General features: G+C 45.1%; 1 protein-coding gene across 1 annotated transcript in view; it reads right to left on the reverse strand.

The window, feature by feature from the left end:
• Positions 1-6,966, reverse strand: part of LOC135515002 (liprin-alpha-2-like) — a 228,167-nt gene extending 221,201 nt beyond the window's left edge. The window contains exon 1 of the mRNA XM_064938792.1: positions 6,724-6,966. Coding sequence (XP_064794864.1) covers positions 6,724-6,966 — 243 coding nt within the window. The remainder of the gene's footprint in view (positions 1-6,723) is intronic.
• Between the last annotated feature and the right edge of the window lie 13,651 nt (positions 6,967-20,617).

The raw sequence follows: 20,617 nt of genomic DNA on the forward strand, positions 1-20,617 counted from the left end.
GTCTCAATTGTCTCAAGGCTTAAAAATCCTTCTTTAACCTGCCTGCTCCCCTTCATCTACACTGATTGAAGTGGATTTAGCTTTCACCTGGATACAGCTGGTCATTCTATGTCATGGGAAAAGCAGGTGTTCTTAATGTTTTGTACACTGTTTTATAAAAATCCGTTATCCCGTTCCTTGTCCAACAGGCTCTCTCTCTCTGTACAAGGAATATGTACATGTCATCCATTAAAATGGGAGACAGGAGCCACCTTTTCTCCTGGGTAAGTACCTCCCCACAATTACAGAGGTCCAACAAACTGCCTCATAAAGCATTAGTGTGATGTTGATATCGCACAGGCTTATAAAAATGCTGCCACCACATTAATTAATGGAATCATTTGTGCATGATGGGGGTAACATCAGGGGAGGGATCCAGATTGCCTGGTGACATCTCATTTAAAATGGTGCCTAGGAGCACCACAGACTAGTACGTCAACATCGCTGTCATTAGATAGTGACAAGCCGTACATCATTATCTGAGGTGTTTTTACTAGCAGCGGAAACGTCTGTCAGAAAACGTGGGATAATGGCAGAGCTATTTCATTTTGTCGCCATTTCATTTTCCGTCCCCAGACGTTTTCATCCAGGAATGAAGCGGCATAAATTGACTGACATGACGGGAAAGATACTCTCAATGCTACGACCACTGCCAGATGTAAGCACTCTGACGATGGATTTCAATATGTGAGTTGGAGTTTGAAGTAGAGGTTGCAGCTGTAAAAACGTGTCCTGTGGAGCGCTGTGGCTATTTTAATATTTACCCGACTTTTCTTCTCATCAAACAGAGCAACACATACTGACAACTGAACGGTGTTTCCAAACAGAGCACGACAAACCCTCAGTCTTTCACAAGGAGATGTGTGTTTTGGTCCAGTGTCTCTCTGTTTCCTTCCTCCAGCCAGCATCTCCACTGTACAGTATGCCGGTATTATAATAGCAGCTGAAGAGGGTGAGAGACACCCTAAGGCAAAATATACAGTTGGAGCAAGAATCCAAATAACCCTGAGTTCAAACACGGTCACATGAACGTATGAATCATAACAGGTACAGTCACTGAGGCTAAAGATGGAACAAAAAAGCCACAGACTCACAGGGGATATACTGAACATACATCTACTGTGTAACCCTATGGCCGGGTCTGTAACCCTATGGCCCGGTCTGTAACCCTATGGCCCGGTCTGTAACCCTATGAACTGGTCTGTAAACCTATGACCGGGTCTGTAACTCTATGGCCCGGTCTGTAACCCTGTGGCCGGGTCTGTAACCCTGTGGCCCGGTCTGTAACCCTGTGGCCCGGTCTGTAACCCTGTGGCCGGGTCTGTAACCCTATGGCCGGGTCTGTAACCCTATGAACTGGTCTGTAACCCAATGGCCCGGTCTGTAACCCTATGGCCGGGTCTGTAACCCTATGAACTGGTCTGTAACCCTATGGCCGGGTCTGTAACCCTATGAACTGGTCTGTAACCCTATGGCCCGGTCTGTAACTCTATGGCCCGGTCTGTAACCCTATGGCCCGGTCTGTAACCCTATGGCCCGGTCTGTAACCCTATGGCCCGGTCTGTAACCCTATGGCCCGGTCTGTAACCCTATGGCCCGTTCTGTAACTCTATGGCCCGGTCTGTAACCCTATGGCCCGGTCTGTAACCCTGTGGCAGGGTCTGTAACTCTATGGCCGGGTCTGTAACCCTATGAACTGGTCTGTAACCCTATGGCCGGGTCTGTAACCCTATGAACTGGTCTGTAACCCTATGGCCCGGTCTGTAACTCTATGGCCCGGTCTGTAACCCTATGGCCCGGTCTGTAACCCTATGGCCCGGTCTGTAACCCTATGGCCCGGTCTGTAACTCTATGGCCCGGTCTGTAACCCTATGGCCCGGTCTGTAACCCTATGGCCCGGTCTGTAACCCTATGGCCCGGTCTGTAACCCTATGGCCCGGTCTGTAACTCTATGGCCCGGTCTGTAACCCTATGGCCCGGTCTGTAACCCTATGGCCCGGTCTGTAACCCTATGAACTGGTCTGTAACCCTATGGCCCGGTCTGTAACTCTATGGCCCGGTCTGTAACTCTATGGCCCGGTCTGTAACTCTATGAACTGGTCTGTAAACCTATGGCCCAGTCTGTAACCCTGTGGCCGGGTCTGTAACCCTATGGCCGGGTCTGTAACCCTGTGAACTGGTCTGTAACCCTATGGCCCGGTCTGTAACTCTATGGCCCAGTCTGTAACCCTATGGCCCGGTCTGTAACCCTATGGCCCGGTCTGTAACCCTGTGGCCCGGTCTGTAACTCTATGAACTGGTCTGTAACTCTATGGCCCAGTCTGTAACCCTATGGCCCGGTCTGTAACTCTATGGCCCGGTCTGTAACCCTATGGCCGGGTCTGTAACCCTGTGAACTGGTCTGTAACCCTATGGCCCGGTCTGTAACTCTATGGCCCGGTCTGTAACTCTATGGCCGGGTCTGTAAACCTATGGCCCAGTCTGTAACCCTGTGGCAGGGTCTGTAACTCTATGGCCCGGTCTGTAACCCTATGGCCCGGTCTGTAACCCTGTGGCAGGGTCTGTAACTCTATGGCCGGGTCTGTAACCCTGTGAACTGGTCTGACCCTATGGCCCGGTCTGTAAATGGCCCGGTCTGTAACCCTATGGCCCGGTCTGAACCCTATGGTCTGTAACTCTATGGCCCGGTCTGTAACCCATGGCCCGGTCTGTAACCCTATGGCCCGGTCTGTAACCCTATGGCCCGGTCTGTAACCCTATGGCCCGGTCTGTAACTCTATGGCCCGGTCTGTAACCCTATGGCCCGGTCTGTAACCCTGTGGCAGGGTCTGTAACCCTGTGGCCGGGTCTGTAACCCTATGAACTGGTCTGTAACCCTATGGCCCGGTCTGTAACTCTATGGCCCGGTCTGTAACCCTATGGCCCGGTCTGTAACCCAATGGTCCGGTCTGTAACCCTATGGCCCGGTCTGTAACCCTATGGCCCGGTCTGTAACCCTATGGCCCGGTCTGTAACCCTATGGCCCGGTCTGTAACTCTATGGCCCGGTCTGTAACCCTATGGCCCGGTCTGGTGGCAGGGTCTGTAACCCTATGGCCGGGTCTGTAACCCTATGAACTGGTCTGTAACCCTATGGCCCGGTCTGTAAATGGCCCGGTCTGTAACCTATGGTAACTCTATGAACTGGTCTGTAACCTGTGGCCCAGTCTGTAACCCTGTGGCCGGGTCTGTAACCCTATGGCCGGGTCTGTAACCCTGTGAACTGGTCTGTAACCCTATGGCCCGGTCTGTAACTCTATGGCCCAGTCTGTAACCCTATGGCCCGGTCTGTAACCCTATGGCCCGGTCTGTAACCCTATGGCCCGGTCTGTAACCCTATGGCCCGGTCTGTAACCCTATGGTCTGTAACCCTATGGCCCGGTCTGTAACCCTATGGCCCGGTCTGGGCCCGGTCTGTAAAGGGTCTGTAACTCTATGGCCGGGTCTGTAACCCTATGAACTGGTCTGTAACCCTATGGCCGGGTCTGGAACTGGTCTGTAAATGGCCCGGTCTGTAACTCTATGGCCCGGTCTGTAACCCTGTGGCAGGGTCTGCTATGGCCGGGTCTGGGAACTGGTCTGTAACCCTATGGCCCGGGTAACTCTATGGCCCGGTCTGTAACTCTATGGCCCGGTCTGTAACTCTATGAACTGGTCTGTAAACCTGTGGCCCAGTCTGTAACCCTGTGGCCGGGTCTGTAACCCTATGGCCGGGTCTGTAACCCTGTGAACTGGTCTGTAACCCTATGGCCCGGTCTGTAACTCTAACCCTATGGCCCGGTCTGTAACCCTGTCTGTAAATGGCCCGGTCTGTAACCCTATGGCCCGGTCTGTAACCCTATGGCCCGGTCTGTAACCCTGTGGCCCGGTCTGTAAAGGGTCCTATGGCCGGGTCTGTAACCCGAACTGGTCTGTAACCCTATGGCCCGGTCTGTAACTCTATGGCCCGGTCTGTAACTCTATGGCCCGGTCTGTAACTCTATGGCCCGGTCTGTAAACCTATGGCCCGGTCTGTAAACCTATGGCCCGGTCTGTAACCCTGTGGCCGGGTCTGTAACTCTATGGCCGGGTCTGTAACCCTGTGAACTGGTCTGTAACCCTATGGCCGGGTCTGTAACCCTATGGCCCGGTCTGTAACCCTATGGCCGGGTCTGTAACCCTGTGGCCGGGTCTGTAACCCTGTGACCGGGTCTGTAACCCTGTGGCAGGGTCTGTAACCCTGTGGCCGGGTCTGTAACCCTGTGGCCGGGTCTGTAACCCTGTGGCCGGGTCTGTAACCCTGTGGCCGGGTCTGTAACCCTGTGGCCGGGTCTGTAACCCTGTGGCCGGGTCTGTAACCCTATGGCCGGGTCTGTAACCCTATGGCCGGGTCTGTAACCCTATGGCCGGGTCTGTAACCCTATGAACTGGTCTGTAAACCTATGAACTGGTCTGTAAAACCTATAAACTGGTCTGTAAAACCTATAAACTGGTCTGTAAAACTATGAACTGGTCTGTAACCCTATGAACTGGTCTGTAACCCTATGAACTGGTCTGCAAACCTATGACCGGGTCTGTAAACCTATGAACTGGTCTGTAACTCTATGGCCAGGTCTGTAAACCTATGAACTGGTCTGTAACCCTATGAACTGGTCTGTAACCCTATGAACTGGTCTGTAACCCTATGAACTGGTCTGTAACCCTATGAACTGGTCTGTAACCCTATGAACTGGTCTGTAACCCTATGAACTGATCTGTAACCCTATGACCGGGTCTGTAACCCTATGGCCTTGTCTGTAACCCTATGGCCGGGTCTGTAACCCTATGAACTGGTCTGTAACCCTATGGCCGGGCCTGTAACCCTATGGCCGGGCCTGTAACCCTATGGCCGAATCTGTAACCCTATGGCCGGGTCTGTAACCCTATGGCCGGGCCTGTAACCCTATGGCCGGGCCTGTAACCCTATGGCCGGGCCTGTAACCCTATGGCCGGGCCTGTAACCCTATGGCCGGACCTGTAACCCTATGGCCGGACCTGTAACCCTATGGCCGGACCTGTAACCCTTATATAAATTTCTAAGAAAATACATTTAAAACGTTCCAAGAGCAGATCATAAAAAAGTCATTTTTGGTTGTATTATGTGATTTCAGACACATTATAATGGTATTATAAGACCCGACAACCCCTTTTAAGTTAGTGTTTGCCTGTGTGATCAAATCACAGCCAATACAGTCTGTGTGCTTTGTTTGTCTCTAAAACCATGTGGATTTACAGTGTGTATCAGCCAGCACCTCCTGTGAACAAAGTCCTCTTTTCTTCCAGTGAAACCTCAAGAGAAGCATGGGGAACTTGTGACTACAGTTACTGACACACTTTCTGCCAGCGAGATAATCTTTACTTTAATAGGAATTATTAAGCAAGCCATTATTTGCTCATATCACTGGGAAACGAACAACCAATGAACACACTGGACCCAAAATGTCAGTGCAATTCCATTCCATTTCACTGCTTCTCACTGTATTTCCAAGTGTTGTTTTTATTGCCATGGGACGACTATGGATGAATGCATTTACATTATAGTTCTTTAGCAGACGCTCTTATCCAGAGCGACTTACAGGAGCAATTAGGTTTAAGTGTCTTGCTCAAGGGCACAGACAGATTTTTCACCTCGTCAGCTCGGGGATTCGAACCAGCGGCCTTTCAGTTACTGGCCCAACACTCTTAGCAGCTAGGCTAACTGCCGCCCTTGAAACTAATTTTGTGTAGCAGCTCACCTTCAATGAGATGAGTATTGCAAAAGATTATATATAAATATGAATGTCACAACCAAAGGGTTTGACATTTGTTCTTTATCTTAATCTTCAACCAAACAGAGAACATGCAACCTGCTCACTTTGTGAAATGTTGATGGGTCTTTATTTTCACATCATGAAAGGAAGATAAATAAACAAACAGAAAAAATTTCATTGGTGGTGGTCTTTTTGATTTCACCTATGTTCTTAATTACATTATTAACTGTGTGGTTCGAGTCCTGAATGCTGATTGGTTGACAGCTGTGGTATATCAGACCAAATACGACAGGTATGACAAAACATGTATATTTACTGCTCTAATTACATTGGTAACCAGTTTATAATAGCAATAAAGGCTCCTTGGGGGTTTGTGATATATGACCAATATACCACGGCTAAGTGTTGTATCCAGGCACTCCGCTTTGCATCGTGCATAAGAACAACCCATATTGGCCATGTACCACACCCTCCCCAGGCTTTATTGCTTAAATATAGAAATTGGACTATACTGTATGGTATGTGCAATAAATATACAACCTTTCTCATCTCTGAAGTGGCCTTGATGGACCCCCACCCCCACACTCCTAGTTGTAACCTAGCTGTATCACATGGTCCAGAACATTGTGCTCAACACACATGGAAGAAATTGGCTCCTATGCGGTACAATACCTGTGGCAGAGCGGAGCTAAGAAAATATGCACAGTTGTGTTCTATCAATTTCTATGCGTTTTACCTCAGAATAGAATTGGACCATACAGTATGGGCATTGTACACACAACCACTGTCATCTCCAATAGCCATGAAGGACCTTCATGTTACTGTATGCTTGACATACATTAAGAAGGAAGAGGCTCCTGGGTGGAACGGTATGTTACCTGTGGCAGGGCGGAGCTGAGCTGGCGCTGCAGTGAGTCCCGGTCGTAGATAACGTCCTCCAGGTGCTGCTGGGACATCCCCAGGCTCTCCTGGGTCTCCCTCAGAGTGTCCAACAGGCGGTCTCTCTCATCCAACATGTTGACCATCAGCTGCTCAAAGTGGGAGTCTGGGTCCGAGGCGCTGCTCTGAGAGCCACGCTGAGCCGTGTCCTCGCTGATGGTGGGCATCACCTCGCACATCATCACGCCCTGGGTGGGGGAAAAGGGGTCAAAGGTTAGCCAGGTCAGAGAGTGATGCTCAGTGGTTGTTCTATGTGAGGTAGTGCAAGGTTAAGGGAGTTTTATTGCGATGTTGTTACAGGAAAACCTCTTGGATCTTACAACAGTCTAATGATCAAGTCATAAACCTGTACATAAAACTGATGTTTTACGTGATGATTAGGTGATTCATTCAGTGTTTCAGTCATACAAAATACAAAGATCTCGACCAGAAATAGAGATGATGTAGTCCTACACTTTCAGAGCTGCAGCACCGTGTGCCGCCATCTCATCTAGAGGCAGCATGAACCCTGTGTTTCCAAAGCCTTGATTGGTGTCACCTTCCCTCAGACTCAAAGACACCAGGGACATGACGTGAGGGATGATAGAGGAGAGTGTCTCCACTGTAGGGGTCCAGACGGCTTAGAGAGCTCTGGTCCTCAGTGACCTCCTGCTTAGTGCAGGGAAATTCTCCTGGCAAGGACATGTGTGTGTGAGTGAGTGAGTGAGTGAGTGAGTGAGTGAGTGAGTGAGTGAGTGAGTGAGTGAGTGAGTGAGTGAGTGAGTGAGTGAGACACACACACTTGGAGCATGGCTCCACATCTCTCCAGTGTTTCAAGGCTGTGTCGACGTCTGGCCGTTCGTTCTGCCCTAGTTTTAACACTCATACTATTTCATGGGCCAGCCTGTGTCTGGTTGCATAATGCAGCAGATCTATACTATTGTGAATATCTGAAGCTATATCATTCCTAGGAGGTTTTGGCTGATCTTTGCCTTCCACCTCCACCGGTCTGTATCTTGCCAGCTGTGTCCACAACTTCACAGAAGCAGATGTTGACCTATGACAACACAGCTCTTTAACCATCCCCATTACTCACCACAATAATGCACGCATGGAACAACCCTACATATCTAGAACACGCATTCACACTGTTCTCTTGTCCAACGTTCCATCACTTCACCGGAGACGTGAACCACAGACACTACAAATGTGAAGTCACAGAGACACAGACCAATAGACAGACCCATGGTCAGTCCCCTTGCCATCAATGGGTAGCCAATATAATGGCACGTCTGTCTCCCAGCAGCCTCTCCTGGCAGGAGTCTGGGGTCTCAGCGCAGGCCCCGGCACAGAGCCAGCCTCCCACCGCCTCCCGATCAGACACCATCCGTTACCATTTAAACCTGAGAGACCAGACTAGACTAGAGAGCTGGTGTCTGTGATGATCATGCAGTCCAGCTGTATAGTAAAACCCTACTGTTCCAAACACAGGTTGTGTACAGCGGAGGACCTAACTACAGATGGCGTTCATGTCTTTAAACAGGAAGAGAAGAAACAATTGTAGCAATCATGAGTGTCGCACACTGTTACCACACAATAATAACTCGTAATTTAATGACACCAATTAGACTTGATTACAGCTCATTCAGTCTTAGTGTCTCAGCAACACAGAAACAGGTCCCCATCTCAACCTCAAAGAAAACACAAAAAATTCCACCAATGGATTTTCCCATTTCTCTAACTATGTTAAAGCAGATTTCGGTTGGCTCCTTGGAAAACCAAATTTCTCCCATAATGCCAGGGTGCCACTGCATATTGTCGCTACGCAATAGCACGCTTATATAAGCTGTGAATTTGACCAAGTACAGTGGCAGGCGGGCGGGCAGGGGAGCAGGCAAGCAGGGGGGCAGGGAGGCAGGCGGGTGGGCAGGGGGGCAGGGAGGCAGGCGGGCGGGCAGGGGGGCAGGGAGAGAGGTTTGAGTTAGTGTGTGTTGGCTTATGAACTCCCCCATGGCTTCTTAAACTAACATAGAACACACAGTGAACATTGGTTAGTGTCTCAGGCAGTTTGTGTGGTGGACTACTTCTTATTGCCATGCACCGTAGTGTGAACGTGATGCAGTTGGTTTAAAATACACCCAGGACAGAGCTAACAGCTCATTAGCTTCCATGTCACTGTCTCTGGGGCATAATCACACGAAACAGACAGAAATGTGTGTACTGCTGTGTGTAGCATAGTGATACAATCAGAGGCCTACAACCTAGTCTGACCATTTACTGTATATTACACTATCATGGGCAAGTTATTAGGCTGTTATCAATATGTTGTCAATAAAAACAACTCTATAGCCAATTCAATCCTTTATTTTGACACGCAATAACGAGACAAACCAGAACAAATGGATGTGGAGTCTATAAATGCGGTACAGAAAACGAGGCAGGTTAAGCTGATAGAAAGTATATCAAAGAAAATAAGACCAGCGCGACCGCTTCGGCGCCCAATTCTAACTACCCCATAAAACCACTAAAACGCAAGGACAAGGATGAAATGGAATGATATCAAATCAGAGAGAGGGGATGAGACGCTCAATAGAACACATTCTGCACCACAGAGGCGGCGGGGAGGTGGGAGGAACGTGCACTGGCAGGATCAATGGGTGTTGCTCCCTGTGCCATATGCCAATTAATGAATTATTCAGAGGGATTGGAGGGCTGGGTTCCCTTCCCAATCAGTGAATGATAGAGGCCTCCAGTGAGCGAAAGTCAGTTTAAGCATGGGCAGCGCCATTGAGGGATTCCACCATTTTAAAGAGATCAAAGTAGCCAACTGGGTGGGGATTCTTATGGGTTGTAGCCTCAACGTCGCAGCCCATGCTGTCACAGACGCTATAATGCCTCCAGATATAAAAATGAGTCCTCTATCTATCTCTATGGGTGCCTCCCACCCAATAGTCAAAGCCTCCCTGAAACCTTGTGGTGGCAGCAGCCATAACACATAGCTCCTCATGAGATTATACTGTATCAACAACTGTAGGATTCTACATTCTCTTTATGGAGGAGTAAAATTGGAACCGTCCTTGGGAGTATCACTGTACTGTATATTAATTGCCATTATGTATCTTTGAGAAATTTTCTTAGATATTTAATTGAATATTTACTGACTATGGAGGTCAGAAAGCACAAAGAAAATCTTCACAACTGAAAAGTCATGAGAAATATTACAGCGCAGCAGGTGGCAAATCATCCGAGGCACTTACAAATGTTCGACCCAATGGTCCTGCACTAACCACTCCACAAATCAGCAAGTTCCCTCTAACTTCCTGAATGTCTTGACTTACTCTAATTAATGGGAACAATTCACTGTGTAGATATTAGAACAGCAGCACAAGGGCCTGGTCCATAGTGATACAACAGGAACATGGAAAGAGAGGGATGAAAGAAATCAAATGAAGCCTACACATCAGGGTGAAATCCCATCAGAGACACTTATCAGTAATATTAGAATGCTCTAATTTGAATGATTTGGTTCTGACACTCGTCAAAATTAACATACAGGTAGATATCTTATTAACAGGTTATGACACATTTTTTTTTTAATATGAGAATAATTTGAGGATGTCAGTAATTTCCTATGAACCACCCGCCCTCCGTAACTACGTTATAGCAAAGCTTAGCAAGCTTAAAACCACATGTTGATGAGTCACATTAAACGCCACACCTACAAAACTGCAACACATTTCTAAGGTGTGAAATATTAACGGAGTCCAGATCAATTGTTTCCATTCTTCACCACTTGACAAAGAGGTGGAGAGCTATTGTGTGACTTACATCCGCACAACATGCACTCGACCAGGGGTTCCCATTTTGATGCGACTGCATATTGATATCCAAACATTCGTAACCCCACCATGTAGAAGAGATGTAAATCAAAGGCCAATGTTGACTTTTTTTAAATGAGGCTATGACAGTCTATTACAAATCAGTATGACTGTACTTTTGGCATGTTTTTCAATCTGAAGGAAGTCTGGTTTGAAGTGACTGAAATGCATCAGAAAGGCTGTTGTGTATTTGATGAGCTTGTACCTTTTATAAGGGCACAAGGCGAGACCCAGATGCAGACACGGGAGGCAGATGGTTTGAGTCTTTGATATTTGTTGTATCCAAAAGGGGTAGGCAAGAGAATGGTCGTGGACAGGCAAAAGGTCAAAACCAGTTCAGAGTCCAGGAGGTACAGTGAGGCTGGCAGGCTTGAGGTCAGGTCAGGCAGGCGAGTACAGAGTCCAGAAAACAGGCAAGGGTCAAAACCGGGAGGACTAGTAAAAGAGAATAGAAAAAGGCAGGAGCACGGGAAAAACACGCTGGTTGACTTGGAACATACAAGACAAACTGGCACAGCCAGGAAACACAGGGTCATATAAATCAGGGATAACAAGCAACACCGGGAGGGGGTGGAGACAACAAAGAGGACAGGTGAAACTGACCAGGATGTGACACCTTTCCTCTGTATAGTGTTTCATGTATTTTTGTGACAGTTTGTACAATGTTCTCTCCAATGTTTTGGCTACTGAGAATATTTGAGGTATTCTGAAGGGGAACTTCAACGTTGTGAGAATGTTGTGCAACTTCCAGCGCATGTTTACAGTGAACACTGAGGCTGTATCCATACAGTTTTAGACATTAGCCAATAGGCTATTGTGACTATTTGAGCATCATGTAGGCCTACCACCCAAACCAAAGGAGTGAATCCCACAACATTTTCACATGGAAATAGCTTTGGATTTCTATTATATAGCCTACAGTAGGCTATATGTGGTGTTCAATGCAGCCCTACATTACATGGGCCTTTTAAAAACGTTTTACATTATGGTATTGAAATTTTTATTTATTTTTTTACTTGGTCTCTAACACCATGGGCCAAATAGCTACCTGTAAATTGCATTGTATTGTATGATGCAAGAAACCACTTGACAAAATAAAAAATTAATTATTATTACCATACAGAGAATTAGAAAATGTAGGCTTCCCTCTGCCTATTGGCTTATTTGCATATTCAAGCCTGTCTCAAAATACAACACTGCCCCTTTAATTAAGACCTAAACTTTTCAAAGACAGCTTGAAATGTAGCCTACACGTTTTGTGCTTTTGTAGGAAGCAGTAACTCGCCATTGCTGACCTATACTTATCTATAACTGGGATAATAACTCGCTAACTAGTTAAGAATATCAACAAATGTGCACAGGCGCGGCTCCGGGCGCTGATCTGAACTGATCTGAAAGCGCATTGACTCGCGGGAGATTGAAAGACATTGTGCTCTGTTGCGCTCTGGCTCTGCATACAACAAAATCACAGACTCAATCTTGCAAACTTTGATTTGTTTTAGATTGTTGCATTGAAAAATGTGCCGATATATATATATTTCATTTTTTATTTGTACCTTTATTTAACTAGGCAAGTCAGTTAAGAAAAAATTCTTATTGACAATGACCGCGTACCCGGCCAAATGGGGCCAATTGTGCGCCGCCGAGGTGCCTTATCACTATTATAAACTGGCTACCAAGTAATTAGAGCAGTGCTATACGGTCTGATTTACCAGGGCGGGCTGTCAGCCAATCAGCATTCAGGGCACGAACCTCCCAATTTATAATGTTGATTTGACCACAGAAAAAATGTTGATGTATATAGTCCAAACTGGGGCAAACTCAGTGAAGTTCAATCTCTAGTGTCTCTCCACGGTCAGACATTTCTTCTGCGCAGCAGTCCTGGAGGAAGTGTGCGCAGCTTAGAGGGTACATTGGTCCTGACTAAAGGCAAATCTACTTTTAAATAATGTCCATGTTTGATTTCTTGGCATGTGCCTAGGCCTAATGTGCAGCAGAGGAATGCTTTGGTGATCTTAAGTGTATCGGAAAACTATTAACTCACACTCACTCATTCTCACTTTGGCACCCATAGCACTTGGACAGGTGGAAACAGATGACACAGCAGTTTTGTGAACGGGAGAAGACAGAGAATTCCCATTCATACGACAGCCTATACCCGCAAATACACTTCAGACAACAATGCTGTTGGCTGCCAAAACGACAGCTATTCAACCCCTTCCAATGCAATCACTGCAACAGAACCCTAGTCTCTTGAGAAGCAGGTTCACAGAATATTAGCATGGTTGATGATGGAAGATCCCTCACATTTAAACAATACTCAATCCACTGCAAGTCTAGGACCTCTCCATATGTTTAATGAGTCAGAAATTCACAAGGCAAGGAGTGCCTGGTTTCCTGACATGAAATCAATTTCATCTGACCAAGCCACTGAGCTCACTACATTGTGGGTGTAATATAACCCAATGTAGATACAAATGTAGGGCAAAGGACCTGTGAGTGGCTGATTCATTGAGTAAAGCCTCACGTCCCCCCCCCCCCCCACACCACTGACTCTCACAACTAGTGAATGGGCTGCCGACTGGGGCGGGGCGGGGATGAGAAGGGGGGTTGAGTGTCGAGTTTCACCCAGCACGCTGTCATTAAGGAGCAGGAGGGAGTGGGCAGAGGAGGGTTTACGTGTGTGTGTGTGTGTGTGTGTGTGTGTGCAAACCAGCGTTGCCTGAGCACGGCCTCACCTATACCCCAACCCCCTACAGCGGGGTTATGCAAACAATCAATCGATTGCGATGAATAAGAACACAGATAGAACTGGGCCAAAAAGACAATAAAGGCCAGGTCTGATTTACTGCCGGTCGCCAGGGTCAGTCTGACACCATTTCAATGGCAAAACCGGGCATTTTATGCTACCTTTACTTTGGCGTCTGGCAATCATGTAAATTGGGCAATAAAAAATGCCATTAAATCATGATTTTATAGGCATAAAGGCTCTCTCTCTCTCTCTCTCTGCCTGCTACTACAGATAGCCCTCTGCATGATCCCATGTAGCAATAAGCGCTGTTCTCTCACCAGACATATTAAGCACAGTGTATTGGCATGACAGAGGTCCATCAGAGGGAAATCAACTCAGTTGTATACTCATTAAGGTGACATGATTATATTGCTATATCACTGGTCTACATTAGACGTGCACATGGATCCAGTAGGATGTGCACCCAAAGGAGCATCAGAGAGAACATGAGCAGAGCATATGTAATAATGGTATGGCTTGTACATGTGGTTGCATCTGTCAGTTTCTACATTAATTAACATCGCAGTGACAAAGAGCATCATGATATAACATAATTGAATGAGATGTTAATGTGTTATAATTACTGAGTCAAACGCATATATGTGATTTAATTAGGTATTCATCCATCTATGTATGTATGTATGTATGTATGTATGTATGTATGTATGTATGTATGTATGTATGTATGTATGTATGTATGTATGTATGTATGTATGTATGTATGTAGTGGTAGCAGAAGGAGCCTGAATGCTCAATCTTCACTCATTCCTCAGATGTGAATAGTATTCACTGCTAATGTAGAGGAGGGGCACATATTCTACTCATGACAGCCCAGTGCTCTATTCCTCAGAAACACATGACATGCGCGGAATAGTGAGCTAATCTCATCTTTGCACAGTAACATTGTTTTACATACTCTTTAATGATAATTGGGGAGAATCCTTGGCCATTTTTAAGTGCATTACATCATGCATACTTCTCCATCCCGCCCCCTTTAATTATCTCTCGCTACACTCTGACAGAGTCCGGATTTTCTGTAGCCCTCCACTATACTATAGGCATTGGGTACATGCTATCGCATATGTAGGCTATGGGCACGTCCGTTCATATTTAGTAGTCTACTCCAGCATCTTACACATCATTAAGGAAGTTGAGGATGAGAGGTTGTCTATTTCTAAATCACCTTGAGCGCGCTCTCTGTGCAAAACAGCAGGTCGTGGGGTGCAATCCTAATCACGACAGGCAAATGGTAAAACAATCAATAACATTCTATTCGCCGAACACAGTTTTCATACTTACGTTTTTTTTCCTTTAGGCTACTGTACGTAGGCTCCTTCAATGGATACGACAACTGCGGTCTCTGCGAGCTAACGAAATCGCACAGCTGGGACCATTAGCGGCCAATCCAGTCCTAGGATGAAGCTTCAATGGCAAAACGCAGCGGCAAGAAATCTTCGATGAAAGGTGCGGCTGCATAAACCGCTGGCATTTTCAAAAACTTGAAATTGCCCTGTTCCGTGGTGACATTTGGTTCTCCAGATATACCCATTGGTAATAATATGGCACGTTACAAATTCCTGATGCGAGAAGAAGAGTCGGTAAAGACCATTGTTTCAGCTGGCGGAGGGGAGGTGTGCTGTATCTTAAAGTTGCAGTTGTTCAATTCTCTGCTCACCAGAATATGGTCACGATACATGGAATTTGTGATATCAATTATATCTTTTTTTTCTTGGGTGAAAAATTTGACACAAGTTGTATTTAAAAGTAGAATAGCCTCATGCGTAATGGCCAGCCTAATGCTGTGCATTCTGATGCTAAATTACATTTGGAAGTGTCAGGAATTTGCAACATGACTGTATGATATGGAATCCATATTGTGTTAACATTACATATATAAATATCCCTTTTAAAAATACAGTCATCATATTGTCACAACCTAATGTTATGTCATTTAACATGTATTTTCATTAGTCCAGTTAGCCTATTGAAAACACACATCACAGATTTACAATCGGATCGATGCATTCGCAAAAAAATATTCCCTCCACTTCCCGGTGTTCTCACCTCGCCCTTTCACAGAGATGGTTTCTGCCACGTTTCTGGAATAAATTGTGTAGTAATCGAGCCTGTGCTTCCAATTATGTTTACATCTCCCCAGACGACTGCAACGTTGACCATATCTTTAGTTGTTGCTCTTTAAACCTACAACATTTTGCCCGAGATATTAGGCTCTGTGGAGCATTTATTGGGCACGCAGTAAAGGGTTTTAATTTTTTTAAGACACCCCTGAGGACGTTCCTACAGGTAGAAGTGCCAGTCTGCCACTGACAGATGTTAGTCCGGACAGACATGGTAATGTAAAATGAGGAGGTAAATTATGCGCAAAACTTTTCTCTACTCTCCTAAAAAAACGAGAGGTTCCAAAAATGTCATACCTTCATGGATGTTAAAAACATTGTCATGCAAACTGTGACTGTGAGTCTATGATTTGAGATTCTTCAATACTTTATCTCGTCATATGATTAAACACACAGGGTTGTATTTAGCAATTGGTGAATAGCCTTAGGCTACCTTATAAGGATGTCTAGTAAGCATGCACTATAGGCCTACAGTGCTGTCGAGCAGCATTACCCTCTTGAATGCCTCTATCTTTCTGCTCTATGGCGCGGGTAAACACTGACTGGCATCTGGAAAGAATGTGGGACCAGTAGCCTGCAGTAGGTCGATTGTGTCTTTCAAAATACCCGTTTAATTTGATCATATAGTTATAAATTTAACTGAAAATCATATTGGTATAGCACACCAATACTATACTGCAATCTGTGTACATTAGTAGTCTTTAAATATGTATTAATTAGCTATGAGCTGATTTGTTATGTTTATCAATGTGTTATGAATGAAGCCCCCTAACAGAATATAAAATCATCTAACAAGGTGTCCTTCACTACAATATGGCCACAGAGCAATATCAGTAGTTTTCCAGTCTCCTTTCTCAAATAGTGAGTGTATGTTTGCAATAAAACTGAATGCAATGTCAAGTTTATTCATTTGAAAATGTCACCCAGAGACAAGGCCATACTTCATCTTGCACTTGTAAATCATTTTTCCCTCTGAAGTTTGTTGAGCAATCTTGTGATTGAAAATATACAAACCAAATTGAGAGTCTGAATTTATAACAGGGCCTGTTTACTAATGGCTAGAAACATCTATATGGCCAAATAGGAAACAAATGTCGCTACAAATGCAAACTCCCCTGGACTGGCCTTACCTTTTCTATATATCTTTATGTTCTCTGTTTTAAGCTACTTTGACTTATATTTGCTGACAGTCAACTTGATGAATCCATAGAGCTGTCAAACGAGCATCTAACAGTATTTGCTTTACTGGTTATCAGGTACCATTTTATTTCTGTGAGTTCCATCGATACAATTAAATCATATAATGTCCAGAGCAATCCAAAACACTTCACAAAAAGAAGTCAAACGCAGGCTTCAACAATTGCTCAAACAGACTAGCTTTGAATATGGAATGAAAGCCACTCTCTTATGTAGCTACGTTGCAGCCACACATGGGTCATTGCTTACCTGACCTCAATGGGGGCAATAGTGAGCAGTAACAGTAACGCAGTGTTCCAGCTTATCAACTATTAAAGTAGTTTAGGAGAGGTTGATGAACCAAGTATAATTTTGCTTTGTAAAACAAGCATTCTCACAGAGCAAGTTATAAATGTTTTAACACAGTCCAGCTGCTTTGTGTTTTATGGGTATTCAATTACTAGTGGTGAGAGATCATTAAAGAAGCCTATTATGTTCATAACGTATGGCTGCAGGGTTTACCACAGACCTTAAAGGGACATTAAAGGTATTTCTTTATTATTTCACATTGTGCTGAGTTGTGTGTATTTAAATAATCAAATACACATGAATTTGAACCCAGGTCTGGTGTTCATGCAATGGTGGTGTTCGAACAGTAGTGGCATGCAGTGGTGTCAACTGCTCAGGACTAGAGGCAGAGGATAGATTACCCCCAATATCTGATCCAGGACCTGCCTTTGTTTTCCATGGCCTATCCACAGGCTTCATTAGCTTGATAAACAAAGCTGGCTCTGGACCAGTGCCTCGGAACACTTCCCGTCTCCACCACTGGTAGTGTAGGAGAGAGAGAGAGAGAGAGACTGGAGTCACCAAAAAGGCTGAGTGTGGTGTCGCTGTCCAAAGTGCTGAATATGGCATGGACTCAGGCAGCTCTTTCAGCTTGTCTGGTACACTGTCCTGAGTGTTGTGTTGCTGTCCATGGTGCTGAATCTGGCATGGACTCAGGCAGCTCTTTCAGTTTACAGCCTTTGTGGTACACTGTACTGCAGCTCATGGGGGCATCGTGGTTGAGATAGTAAACCAGGAATATCAGTTAAGATGATCAGTAGTAGCAGTAATGGTATTAAAACTGGCATTAGTCAAATTGCACAGCTGAATTTTTATGAATAGCTGAACTATTTGTTTTTACTGTTACACATTGTGAAAAATAAACCATACTGTAATTTTGTTTTTTGTTTCTCATGGTGTACATAAGGTAAATCCATATACATTCAATCACTTTGACAGCATCCCTTTTGACAGCCCATGGAAGATGTGATCACAAAGGGACTTTCTGGAGCTGAATGACAAAACATTCAGGAGATAGAGATGGTCAAATTTGACCCATTTTGCATACCCCATCTTATCATGGGACATACTGTATATGTCTATTCAGATGTTTTTACAAAAATTATCTAAAAACGTGTAAACTATTTTTTTCACATTCCCATATGTTGTAGCCTAGAGCCTATTTTACATAATCTGAGGATTATGTGTTGTGCCTGCCATCGGTTGAGACAACATGCTCTTGAATACAGAGTGGGTGTCATGTTTTGGCTGATAATGTACTAAAATGGCACTGAGCACTTCTACAATGGTCAAGTATGGAAGGTTTTGTTCACATCAAAAGGGGTGCTGACAAAAAGTGATTGAATTCAAATGGACTTACACCATACCCATCATGTGTTATGTCCCCAGTCTAAGTTCCTGTTCCATTCCAGTCATGAGATAGCTGTGAGTGTGGTTATGTGCTGGGAGAGAAGCTCCAGTGGGGATGTGACTAGCAGGTCAGATGTGGAGTAGCTCTCCATTGGCCTCCAGCTCTCTGGCTGCTGAGATTGAGACCACCTTTACCTCCTGCTGAGAGACACTGAATTCTGAGGAAAATGTGAGGAGGAGAACCAAGATGAGAGAGAGGACACCTTCCATGCCTCTGAACACTATGAGAGCCACTGACAGAGGTTGTTATATACATTTTACATGAGTCATTTAGCAACCGCTATTATCCAGAGTGATTTACAGGAACAATTAGGGTTGTTCAAGGGCACAGGCACATTTCTCACCTAATCGACTCAGGGATTCAAACCAGGAACCTTTCGGTTACTGGCCCAACACTCTTAACCGCTAGGCTACCTGCCGCCCATACAGTGGAGGGATTATCTGTGTCCGCTATGAGACTGCAAACGGAGCCTATTTTATCACATTCATGTCACTACTGACATTTCTGAATTGTGTCAGAAACAGAGTTTAACAGAATTAAAGTCCATGGTAGCACCAGACTCAACATACTGTACATTAGACGAACTGTGAAATGTAGTGAAATGTAAAAGTCATGTGTTTAAGTCACATATTGGGTGACTGACACAATAAGGAACTGAGCTTACATTTCTATTCCCACCTTGAGCATAGAAATCAACTGGAGAGCACGGCTGAGCATATGCCTCCTTGCAGAGATACTGGGTTTTGGCCATGTTCACAAGTGCACATGGACTGTAAGAGGAGAACTAAGACATATGGAGAGGTTAACCATGGATGAACGCTGAGCTCTCGTTGGTCCTTGCATAACAGTGTTTACATCACATCGCTTTATCACTTAGCACTATTCGCAGTAAAATGGTTGTATTTTAAGTCAGATGCCTGCTCTTTTGGGTTCTCTTCTAGTTTATTGATCCATTGTAGTGTGTGTGTGTGTGTGTGTGTGTGTGTGTGTGTGTGTGTGTGTGTGTGTGTGACTAGCATGACATCATGGGATAGTTGCACATTAATTCCCCTGGAGGAGAGTAAAGCATGTCTGTAGCTCAGAGCCCAGGATGCAGCAAGGTGTACATGGATGATCCTGACATTATCTGGATGATTCAAACCTGCCAATGAAGCCCAAGAGTGTCACGAAGGACCTTTATTTCCTATAGTAATGCTGCATGTCACTCCTGGTTCCCCATTGGACATAGACCTCTGCCTAGATACAGTGCATTTGAAGTATTCAGATCCCTTGACTTTTTCCATATTTTGCTAAGTTAGCCTTATTCTAAAATAGATTACATTGTTTTTCCCTCTCATCAGTCTACACATAATACCCCATGATGACAAAGCAAAAACGGTTTCGATTTTTTGCAAATGTAATTATGTTTCACAACATCCTCACATTAACGACACACCAAGTAATAAATAGACAAATTAAAAGTACTATAAAGAGACAACCTGTTGGGCCAATCAAATTTGATCCTCCTCTTCTTCACATAAAGCGCAAACGTCATCATACTTCCCAGCCTCTCCCATTGGTCATGCAAATAAACCCAATTCATATGCAGCGTTTGCGAATGCTAATCGTCACGTTAAAATCTCAATGATCCTAATTCCTGCTATTGAAAACGGCAGGCAGTTGAACTGTTCCAAGACAATGTAGGCGTTTCACTGATATCAAACTCAACCGTTTACCTTTTCCAGTGATGAAGTCAAATACGTCTCATGGTAAGGTGGGTTATGCAAAATGGGTCAACTTTGACCACCTCTATCTCCTGAATGTTTTGGCATTCAGCTCCAGAAAGTCCCTTTGTGACCACTTCTTCCATAGTCAACCATGTCTGGAAAGTTTAGTTTAAATCAAAAGGGATGCTGTTAAAGAGCATAGTAGGCCTCGTAGTCACATGGGTCAGGCCTTCGCTCAGCAGCAGAAGCCCTGAAGTTGGCAAATGTTTACTCAGGATGGAGGATTCGTGGTGCCACTATTCATATTTCTGACTAAGCATAAATGCAAACACATTACATATGAAGTCGCCGCCAAGGAGGTTGAATTAGGAATTGTAGAGGAGTTACCCTGGGCTTGGCACAGCAG

This window comes from Oncorhynchus masou, chromosome 26 (assembly GCF_036934945.1).
Source record: "Oncorhynchus masou masou isolate Uvic2021 chromosome 26, UVic_Omas_1.1, whole genome shotgun sequence".
Lineage (NCBI taxonomy): Eukaryota > Metazoa > Chordata > Actinopteri > Salmoniformes > Salmonidae > Oncorhynchus > Oncorhynchus masou.